Raw genomic sequence first — 12,095 nt, 5'->3', positions numbered from 1 at the left:
TGTATATTTTTTTTACTTTTTATTTTTATTTTGTTTTCATCTATAAGTTTTAAATTTTGTTTGTCTTCCAGGGTGTTAACTATTCCACTCAAATTTGTGTCAGCCGCAGTTTGATGAGTATCCCCTGCACTTCCTCATCCAAACCATTAATAAAAATGTTGAAGAGCATTTGGCTGAGGTCTGAGCCTTGTGGTACCCCACTTGTTACCTCCACTCAGTTTGAGAAGCAGCCGCTGATAAGCACTCTCTGAGTATGATTCTGTAACCCACCTGTATATCCACCTGAGACTTTTTCTATCCAACCCATACTTTGCTTGTTAAACAGAATATCATGGGCATTCTGTCAAAAGCTTTGATGTCAAGATATTTTATATCCACAGCATTCCCATCTTCTACCAAAGTCAAATTAGACAAAATCTGTCTGGCAGGATTTGTTTTGACAAATCTTTATTGGCTTCTAGCCAAACTTGGGCTGGAAATCCATCCCTGGCTACTTTTAAACTATTATTTTTCTCATAGCTTCTGAACATCTATCTATCTTGTTATGTGCTGTCAGGTTGCATCCAACTTATCGAGACTTTATGAATGAGTGATCTTCAAAATGTCCTAGCCTCAACTGCCTGGCTCACTTTTTATAAACAGACGCCTGTGTCTTCCTTTAGGGCATGAACCTTGATTTGGAAGTTTGTGCCAATTTGTATGCACAGCACCACAGGTGTTGAACATTCTCTTCCCCCGCCTCCCTGGCTGAACCCACCACTACCAGCAGCAGGTACACTCCTCTTCGGCTGTTTGACCAGTCTCCAGTGGGAGCACGGGCTTCCTTGTCCTGCCTCCTTGGCTGATCACCCACTCAGAGGAGGAGGCAGGACAGGCAAAGCATGCTCCTGCCAGAGACTAGTTCAACAGAGGAAAAGGAGGAAGCATGGTCTGACAGGTGACAAGCCATTTTGCGAAGCCGCCAGTCAGCTGTAAAAATCGTTGTCTTGCGAGGCGTCGGTCCCAAAAAAAGTCTTGCGAAGCACAGACTGAAACATTGTCCAGTGAAAATTGCCCATAGGAAACACTGTTTTGCGAAGCGCAATGGCGATCGCAAAAACTCATCATCATGCAGATCCGTCGTTTTGTGGGGTCATCGTCTAGCGGGGCACCACTGTAATTCTGAATATAATTATCTGAGCTTCTGTTGTGCATTTTAGGGGACTTTAAGCAGATCCCCACAATTATGAAGAACATTTAGACCAGCTCTGCATTCTATTTAAACAATACTTCTACCATTGAAGATGACAGAAGGCCAACAATAAAATGAGAACAAAAAAAGCCAGATTCACAGCAGCAAAGCTGTTCTTCTCTTGCGTACATCTTGCTGTCAGGCACCTGCCATTTGAATGTGTTGAGCGATTCAATCTCAGAAGGCATTGACAACAAAATTAGGATTGCTTTATTCTTTTGTTGCCCAATCTGGGATGCTTTTGAAGCCAATGAAGAATTCTAAATTGCTTAATTCAAGTTTTCTCTCTCATACAGACATCTGGAAATAAAGCCCATTTAAAACAACAAGACTTCCATCCAAGTAAATATGTATAGGGGTATAGGAGCAGCCAATGTAGGTTTGAACTGTAATATTTACCTAACGTTTACTACTGAGTCCAAATCTACTTTTCACCAGATACCATGATCATATGATAATTTTTTCTATTCTTACATAATTATGTATCCACCCCACTACCAAACATGCACACATTTTCCTCTTGTGTTAAGGGTGCAAAATCAGGTCATAAGGATGGATGAGAAAGTCTGAAAGGCACTACTGACAACTAAAAGAGAGGAGTGACTATAGAAAAACTACAGAAAACAGTAAACAGGCAGTTGATGTGGCACTCTAACTGAATCAACCAGCCTATCACATGCCTTCTGTAAGAAAATGTCAATTTAGAAATTCTATGTAGATGAAAAAAATTCTAAGACTGTATACAGTTGGTGTGCACTCTCACATTTTCCCCATGTCATCAGACATTTTGACCCAGCTTGCCTTTTATTAGAGATTTAAATTATTTTTTCAATTCCCCCACTCCTTCCATTTTCTCCATCTGTTCAGAGGAAAACATTAAGAGAGATACAGAGGGCACTAAATGTTTCATGCTATTTTTACATTCTTTCTTGCAAAGTCACAGAAGCACAGTTGAAAATATCTTTCCTAGTAACTTAAACAAAAGTGTAGCTTTAAAAAATAGGAAAGAAAAGACTCAAGGCTTCTGGTGCTATACTCATGACACATCCTGATATGTCCATCTTTATTCTCCCATTTTTGGAGTGTTGACATCAGTGAAGTGAAAGCTGTGGATTATTCTCCAGGAGCAGAAAGGGGGATCAAAACTGAGATTTCTTCTTAAGTCAGAATTTTTGTCTTCTTCCTAGGGTAGTATTGTACTGGAGGTGGTAAGTATCATTTTAGAAAATGTATTCCTGTTTTAGAGCATGGAACAGTAATATTTATGTGCGCCATCTGGAAATGAAGAAATTGTGTTTTCATCTTTAAAACTTGTGAATTAAATTCTGAAGATTTCATCCACTAGCATTAACAAACTAGTTATATCAAATGAGCGAGATTTCATTTAATTCGGCCTAGAAAATATGCCATGCAGGCATGATGTACATAAATATGGAATGTACCACAATAATGTGATATGAAAACCTAATTTTGACAGATGTGGTTTCTGAAGTCTTTAAGAAAAGACTCAAATTAGACTTCGATTTCAGTTTTTACTGTTCAGGCAACTGTATCCACAAGAACTTTTTCCAAAGAAGGGGCAAAGTTGTACAGTAGTTGCTACAACACAAGTTGGTCACCCTCGGATTACTCTCTCCCTGTCCAGTTGAGAATACCAAGTCTAGTGTATGACCAGCGACATGGGTGGGAGTGTTAACATGTTGGGACATGTCCAAGGAAGCCATGGTTTCCAAGAATTCAGGAGCTGGACCTGTAACCCCTGCCTCAGCATGGCCATTGAAGTCCCCCAGGACAAAAAGCCTGGGGCACCTCAATGCTGCCGCTGAGACGAGGCCACTGGGGGAGGTCATCAGGAATTTTGGAGCTTCATGTCATCAATATGCAGATGACACCAAGCTCTATTTCTCCTTCTACCCTTTTGCAGTGGATGCTGTCCCATCCCTTGAGTGCTGCCTGGATGCTGTACTAGGGTGGATGAAGGAGAACAGACTGAGGCTGAACTCAGACAAGTGACACTGAACCCTAGTGTCTGTGGTTTGAGTGCCTCCCTTTCCTTTGGGGAGGTCTCTCTTACCGCAACGAATGAGGTGTGCAGCTTGGGTGTACTTTTGGAGATAGCGCTATCAATGGAATCTCAGATAGCATCTGTGGTCCGAATCGCCTATTTCCATCTAAGACGAATTGCTCAGTTGCATCCTTACCCTGACACCAGGTCCCTCACCATGCTGATTCATGCACTGGTAGTCTTGAGATTAGACTACTGTAATTCTCTCTACATGGGGCTGCCCTTGGTGCTGTCATGGAGACTTCAGTGGGTTCAGAACTTGGCCACCAGATTGCTAAGTAGGGTGAGGAGATGTCATCAAATTTTCCCCACCCCAACCACCCTGCACTCGCTACCTGTTTGTTTCTGTGCCAGCTTCAAGGTAATGGTGTTAACATGCAAAGGCCTAAATGGTTTGGGAGCTCGTTATCTGGCATAACGCCTCTGTCCGACCAGATCTGCCCATCCTGTAAGATCTTCCCAGGCTGGGCAGTTGAGGGTTTTGACCCCGAGACAGGCTTGGAAGTCAATGACTAGAAACTGGGCCTTCTTGGCAGTAGCCCCGCAGTTGTGGAATGCTCTCCCACCCGAAATACACCTGGCATTTTCACTGGGAACTTTTAAGCAATTATTAAAAACATTTTTATTCAGGCCTTCACGGACTCTACTTCATCTTGATTCAACAGCTAATGTTCAACCCCACCATGTTTTTCCTTTTCCTAATATTATTTTTATTTGTTTAATATTGTACTGATTAATTTATACTTTCCCCTGTTATTGTATTATTTTATTTTATACTGTCTTTTATTATACTATGCAAACCACCCAGAATGGCCTGGGTTGCCAGATGTGTGGTAGGGAAATCAAATAAATAAATAAATAAACACAGGGTACATTTTTCTTGTGTGTGTTCCCACATGCTTTAGCATCACATTCAGTTATATTTAAAAGTCTAGAAGTGGGAAGAAAACTTGGAATTTGACAGCCTTAATACAGAATGTAAGAGGCATCATGAACTTCAAATGTTTATGTGGAATGAGGAACATTTTAAAAAAGAAAAAGAGGTGAGAACCCTAAATGAATTAACTTGGTACTTACAAATCAACTGCATATTTTCTGACATCACTTACCATGGCCCACAAAGGAAGAAAACACTAATTCTGTACCAAAATATTTTGTGCAATCTATGTAAATCTTAAAAGGAAAAAAAAACTCCTAGCGTCATTCTTGGCTGGAAGCAAGAAACTGAATGGGGGAAATTTCTCTAGGCATGTTGAAAAAGCTTTTCTTTTTAAGAATAAATAACTTCCAAAGAATTTATCACATCCTCAATTGTACTGCAAGTAACCTTCGTGATTCCTGTTTCTAAGGTCCTTTGTACATACATTTTATCTACTGCTAGAAGTATATTTAGGTGACATAAAGAACAACTCTATATGTTTCCACTCAAAGAAACATGTCCCATTATCTTCAGTAGTATTAATTTCTAAGACACTGTATTTGGTGGGGTGGGGGTTTTGTTTTGGGGAGGGGTTGGTTTTTTTTGTTTAATTTGTTTCTTTGTTTTTTAAAAAAATTCTGGCTATTTTCCTTTGCACACATGCTTAGATTATATGCACTTCACTTATATAGCAACTAAATTCTAGAGCAGTGGTTGTAGAACAGGGGTAAATTACCCCAAATAGGATAAAAATGAAAATCCTGGGGGTAATGAGCAGAGTGCTACCCCCCTACTCCCACCCCCTGCAGCTGAACCTCAAACTGGAAGCCACCTCTCCCTGCTACCTTCTTTGGTTGTGGCACTTGTAAATCTGTTCTTTCAGAGATCGGAGATAAGGCTGCTTGATTGGTTACAGCTGTAGAACAGCCCCAGACAGTCAATCCGGCTTGTTTTAGGATGCTTTTCCTGATACTCAATCAAAATCTGGCTTCCTGTGACTTGAGCCCATTGTTCTCCACTTGGGGACAACTGAGAACAAATCCTGCCCCTCCTCTTTATGACAGCCTGTCAAGTGCTTGAAAAGTGCTATCATATCTCCTTTTCTCAAGGCTAAACATGCCAAGTTCTTTCAGCCTCTCCTCACAGGGCTTGGTTTCCAGTTCACTGATCATCCTTGCTGCCCTCCTCTGAACTTGTTCCAATTTGTCAGCATCCTTCTTGAAGTGTGATGTCCAGAACCCCATGCCATATACCCATCCAGAGACCTGGAATCTGTCTAGAATCTACCTCAGGAAGAATCTGCTAGCAACTGTAGTTTTAAATTTACCAGTCACAAAAACAGTTTAATCGGAAACTGAAAGTATCTTGTTATGAATTTTCAGAAAATATAAAATAGGAATAACCACTTACAAAGTAACAAAACATGCCTACATTTTGTTGCTTTACGCAATGTTTGCTTGTTCGAGGGAATTATGAACACAAAACCTTGAGTTTAAATCATCTGAAACAAGACTGGAATGCAGAAATTTGATGTTTCCCCTCTTTCTTGTAAATTACTTTTAAAATAACATAAGAAGCCATGCTACTCATTTTCTTATATGCTATAGATAGAACATGGAATTTGTTCTATTTAACACCTATGCCTAGTAGGGTTCCATCTGTCTGCACAACTAAAATATCCATTATTCACATGTGGAAAGAAACACTTACAAAGAAGGATCTTGGACAAGGTCTTTAAGGTTTATTCCGCTGCGATCCTCTGCCAAGTTCCTGAAGCAGCTGTCACTCACTAAAAAGAAGAAAAAAATAAACTTATAAAAGATGAATACATGCAAAGAATGTATTGTATTTTCAAACCAGTTAACCAGATATTGGTTTTATGGTAAACTGTCATGAAAAACAATTAGACTTCAATCAACTTCATTAGATACCGAATTTTATTCTTAAAATTTCAACACATTTGCAAGCAAGCTGACTGAAAAACACAAATTTTAGAATCAAGGCTATGAGCAGGGACCAAACTATTGGAAGCTTTTAGTTCTGAATATTCACTCAAACAACCTAACCAGCAAACAGCACATGTGCCAAGTAAAACAGCATTGGAATTATGTTGTTTAACATGTCAACTCATTCACATGTAAAGCAAGTGGTTTGTGAAACTTACTTAAATAGTTCAAAGGAAAACACTATGCGAAACCTTGAAAGAGAACTGTCTTAGTGAAAGTGGCCTTCACACATTTCTACAGATTCTCTGCCACATCTTAAAAATAACAGATGGTACTCAGCCAGCCACACTTTAGTCCTACTGAAATCAATAGAACAATTTAGTGATTGATTTCCATAAGAATAAAGCATGACTAACTTATTCTGGATAAATCTCTCTATGTATACACCAAACAGTGCCCCTTTTAACTTCTCAATGATAATTCATTTCCTTCAACTTTCATCTAATACTGGAATAATCACATTATGAAAACTCAGTAGCCCTCAAACTGGTTAAATTCACCTGTTTCTATACCAAGACAAAGCTTCCAATCTTAGAGAGAATAAAATTAACATTTAATAAGACCTAGAGAGTTGCTGAATTCCATTTTGTTTCCACTCAGTATTCTTGTTCAATGTGTATACATACATACAAAATATATACATGCACAAGGAAGATAGGGAGAACTATATTATGGAGGGTACAAATGAAAAGAACACAACTGTTCTGCTGTAGCACAGCGGCACAGTGTGACAATCTGGAGAGGCATCTCTACTCATCATAGCACTTCAGTGAGACTTACACTTCCCATACTGCCTACACGCAACATAATTATCACACAACTAGTAAATGTTCAACTGCATCACTGGTTCAGAAACAACCCCAAACCTTTCCCAGTATTTGGGGTTCCCTCAATTAACTGTGCCTTCCAGTGAGTGTCACCTTGACCCTGCTGGTTTAAAAATACCAGGGAGTACTCAGACCAAAGTTCATGTTATACTTTGGTAATTCATCTAGGATTACAGACTGCCTGCTAAGAGTGCCTTCTCACAGGTTCTGTGCTCCTGTGATCTTTCTTATGTGACATTGGCTATATCGAGTATCTGATGTAGAGTGCCCAAACTGTACGTACAATACAAATGAATAGCTGTCTGACATGATGTGAATGGCCTGTCCTCAAAGGACTCTATGGAAGGAGATTGATGTTTTGACTACTTTTTAGACTACAACCTCCAGACTTCTGCAGGAATTCCTCTCTCAGGCATTTTTAATTATCTACAGTTGAGGAATAAGTTCCCTTAACTGATGGACACAGTAGAGACACAAATAAGCTGAAGACCTTTTCACCTCATTTTCCTGGTCTTTAGAGAAGGCAAATTTGCAATAGTGATGGTAGCATTGATCTTGACTTTTATGAAGTACAGTATATGGAAACCACAGAGGACAATCTGGACTTTGTTCCGCTACCTACAAGACTCAGGTGGTAAAGAAGGTGAAGGATGCTGGACAGATCACAGAGAAGGGCAGAACAAGAGGTATCTACAGGATGTTCCTATGGATGCACTATGATTCCTAAGATGATGATATATGCCACAACAATTTTGTAAAGATGCATGGGGCTGTGACATGCCAAAGAGTAAAACTCTGAACTGGATATCCTCACATGAAAAGAGTGAATATTGGTGTGAAGTATGCATCCTAGAGATCTATGGATGTATACCAATCCCTCTGGCGGAGGAGGAAAGGAAAGATGCCTTGGATGGTAACCATCCAGAAATGCTTGGTAATAATGAAAACACTGACATAGCATAGACACAGGATACACCATCCCTTTTTGACACTATAATGTATCTGGACTAGAAGCCTCTGGTAGCAAGGTATGGTGATACTCTTTGTGTTTCTCCCCTCATAAGTAAAAACAAAGCAAAGCAAAATGTGCTGCTTATCTACCACCCCAAATCACTCTCTGGGCAATTTAGTATTTAATTATGGAGGCTACATATTGCCCCTCCAACTGGGTACTCAGTTTATTGATCTTGGAAGGATGGAAGGCTGTGTTAATCTTGAACCTGAGCCCAATGGGATCGAACTCAGGTCATGAACAGAGTTTTGACTGCAGTACTGCTGTTTAACCACAGCACCATGAGCCTCCTTCAAGTAAGGTATTACCTGTATGATGCTTTCTGGAGGCAGAATGTTGAACTCTATGGTATAGCCTGAGCACATGATAAAGAGCACCCAAGAGCCTGTTGTCATAGCCTCCAAATGGTGGTAAAATCTGTCCATGAATGGAGTGTGCTGAAAAGAGGTGTCAGAGACTCAGTTTTGTCACTGGTAATGGCATCTTCTTGGTGTCAGCTCAAAACATAGAGGTGATGAGGAGCTGTTGGGACCTGTAAAGATGCCTGACATGAGGACCTGTGCAGAGGGGTCCTGGAGTAATACTAAGTGTAACAGAACTGTCTGCATCTGGCCTGTGACTAGGATGAGAAAGTATGATGATAGATGTCAAGATGTTCAGCTCTGGCATGTAGTTTGTTGTCATGCTCAAGTTTATCCTCACTCTTATTGCTGAATAGGCACTTTGCATTAAAGCAAACATCTTCTATGTTAGAGTGTATCTCAGAAGCAAGACCTGATTATGTGAACCAAATGTGTTATCACAGTGCTTCTGCCAAAGTCTCTGCAGCTGGATCAACAGCATGATGCACCGTTGATTTTTTGGGCTGCCAGACAATGAACATCTGACTAGAAAAGCAAGGCAATTTTAAGTTAATCCTCTGAAAAGTTGTTAAACATTGGGAAGAGCTGCTGATTAGTGCCCATGTAGGCAGCATAATTTACAATCCTTAGGGACAAGGAGTCTGTCCGTCACATTCAGCTTTTTCCCTTCACTGTTAACATGTCCTGAATAACAGCAACATTTGTCTGCCCTCTGCTGTGTCCACTATGATGGAATTTGGGAAAGGATATTTGAACATGAATTCTGAGTATTTTTCTTCACTGCAGTAGAGCTGGTCAATTTTTCTGGAGGTTGGTGGAACAGATGCTGCTACTGCCCTCATTGTCTGATGACATGCAAGAGAAATGGAAGCATTGGGATTCTTGTCAGAATTGCAGTTCTTGAATACTAGGTCAATGACTGGACAAGGTGGCTTCTAGATTTCAGGTTCCACACCTGATGCCTTGTGGATCAACTAATCTGAGAGATCCCTCACCATCCTCTGTGTGTGAAGAAGAGCTAGTCTCTGCTACTGGGCCCACAGACACATGAAGACATTGAAGTTTGATGACTGTGGTGGTATGGATTCATAGCTATCTGAATCCAAGGAGTTTTCAAAGTACTTCAAGGGAGGGAGTTATCTGTTTGGAGGTTTGTGGTTCAGCGGTAGCTGGTAGGATGGAAGAATTGGCAATATGGGTGTGATTGCTGTTGAAAACTGACTGATGGCAAGGATGGCACAGTAGCTAGTATAGTTTTCAAAGCTGAAGTAATTGTTGGATCTGGTAGTATAAGGAACAGAAGAAGCTATGTGGAAACAGGGGCTCGATTTAACAAGTTTGGAATGGAGGCAGTTTCAATCAGTGTCAAATATGATACCACGTATTTTTCAATAAAGAAATTTATTCTTAAAAACTTGGTCTTTTGAATGGTATTTTGAACAGCAAGTCTGCTCAGCCTGCTTCCAGAATAGTTGTTAGGCCACAGAATGCTACAGAGTCCTTTTTGCCTGAGCTTTGATCGTTCTTGCAGACTCCAAAGCTCTTTTGTTTTCTCTTGCTAAACTTAATTAAGTACAAGCAAGTGTATTTTTAGAACAGACTTGTGATAAGGGGCTTGTGTTACGTCCTGGCTGAGTCACCTGGACTCTGCTCAGCAGTTTTGGAGTGCAGACACCCGGACACACTCTGTTCAGGAATCAAGCAGTCCTTTATTTCAGTGGTCCCCAACCTTGGGCCTCCAGATGTTCTTGGACTTCAACTCCCAGAAATCCTGGCCAGCAGAGGTGGTGGTGAAGGCTTCTGGGAGTTGTAGTCCAAGAACATCTGGAGGCCCAAGGTTGGGGACCACTGCTTTATTGGATGTTAGGTTCTGACAGGCTTTACCACAGCATAACAAGCAACAAATTAGCTTCTTTTTTCCTTGATTAGAAGACCTGGTAATGCTAAAAGGAAGTCCCATATGTATCAAAATCATACAGTCATATGCTCCAAAGTGCTCATAAAAATGAAAAAAAATATAGAAACAGTATGCAAAAGTAATGCTTAAATTTCATAACGGGGGATTTGATCTTAAGATGAGGAAAAAAATACGGATGTGCACCAGAAACCAAAATTCAAATTCAGAAACTGGATTCAGAATTCAGGACTTCAGATACAGAATTTTAAAAAGTTGGAAATTCTGGATAGCTTACAGTGAATGTGAATACTACACAGTCATTCTCTTCCCCTTTTTAAAAAACACACAAAAATGCAAGACATTTTTAAAGGATTTCTGTGTCCTCTGAAATAATCAATGTGAAAACACACCTTTGGGAAACCTATCGCAACCCCAATCAGGAGACACTGAGTTCTCTACCCCTACTACATTTGGTGCTAAAGTTTCTTTAAGTTTAATTTCTCAAGAGATCATTCATTGTTGCCTAAGAAACAGGTTTCACTTTCACTTCTTCCGCTAGCATGTAGAACCTAGCCTTTTGCTTTCTAAATCTATAGGAATACATGGAACTCCAAAGATTACAAATTACTGTATTATGACAGTTATTCAGAACAATCTGAATATGTCATCATTCGGTCAATTCCTAGTATTTCCAAATCCAAATGCAGATCCCTAGAAGAAAACGTACAGATATTCTCTTGGAAGATAAAGGCTTCAAAAATGGAACAGATATGGAGAATAAAAAATACCATTTTGTGAAAAAGAGGAATACTACCTTCAAGTTTCCATCAAAGTAACTTTATACATGAAAAGCCCTGCAAGACAGCACTATTCATTTTTCTCTTCTAAGATGGCAGAAACGTATATACATATGCTGAGGAATCACAAGTTTCAACAGATCTCTCTTTACTTTAGGGTATGTCTCAATTTGTTTATACAAAACAAAGATTTTTAAATTTTCAAATTTCATAAGTATGCCAAATAGTACAATTTTATATGGTACCTAAGCTATGTGTCAAACATTCTGTTGCTGAAGCAGAGGATTTGATAAAAATCTAAATGTTGTGTGTGTGTGTGTGTGTGTGTGTGTGTGTGTGTGTGTGTGTGTGTGTGTGTGTGTGTGTGTGTGTGTGTGTGTGTGTGTGTGTGTGTGTGTGTGTGTGTGTGTGTGTGTGTGTGTGTGTGTGTGTGTGTGTGTGTATATATATATAAATATATCAGTTTTCTCCCAGACACCGCACCCTCAAAACTTATTGTTTTCCCATTGGTCCAAATTTTGAGCTATTTATTTATTTATTTATTTGTTTGTTTGTTTGTTTGTTTAACTTATATGCCACCCACTCTACCCAAAGGTCTCTGGGTGGCTTACAACAATAAAAATACAATGAAAAGATAAAACAATTAAAATAGATACTCTAAAAATACATCACTTCATTTGGAATATGAAATTGGGTAAGGATTATGGTAAGAGTTAATGTCCAATGAATAACTACAACTGTAAACCACACCTTGTTTCTGATGTAAAATCCTAGTAAACAGACAAAATTAAAACATATTTTTCTGCTTTGAACATGATTATTTTTAAATGGAATCAAAAGTTAAAATCATGTTTGTGTTAGTTCTGCAATACGAGGTTGAAGATGTCATCAGCCAGAGCAAGTTTATGGAAATTAAACATTTTCCCCTCCCATCTCAAAGCTCATATGGGTCTCAATTTATCTCTTTCATGGTCAGGTA

General features: G+C 39.5%; 1 protein-coding gene across 48 annotated transcripts in view; it reads right to left on the bottom strand.

The window, feature by feature from the left end:
* Window positions 1-12,095, bottom strand: part of GPHN (gephyrin) — a 454,199-nt gene that overhangs the window by 366,712 nt on the left and 75,392 nt on the right. For all 48 annotated transcript variants that reach the window (XM_072986103.2, XM_078390238.1, XM_078390313.1 and 45 more), the window contains exon 2: window positions 5,926-6,004. In XM_072986103.2, coding sequence (XP_072842204.2) covers window positions 5,926-6,004 — 79 coding nt within the window. The remainder of the gene's footprint in view (window positions 1-5,925; window positions 6,005-12,095) is intronic.

This window comes from Pogona vitticeps, chromosome 1, assembly GCF_051106095.1.
Source record: "Pogona vitticeps strain Pit_001003342236 chromosome 1, PviZW2.1, whole genome shotgun sequence".
Classification (NCBI taxonomy): Eukaryota; Metazoa; Chordata; class Lepidosauria; order Squamata; family Agamidae; genus Pogona; species Pogona vitticeps.
This window is presented reverse-complemented; position numbering and strand designations above follow the sequence as displayed.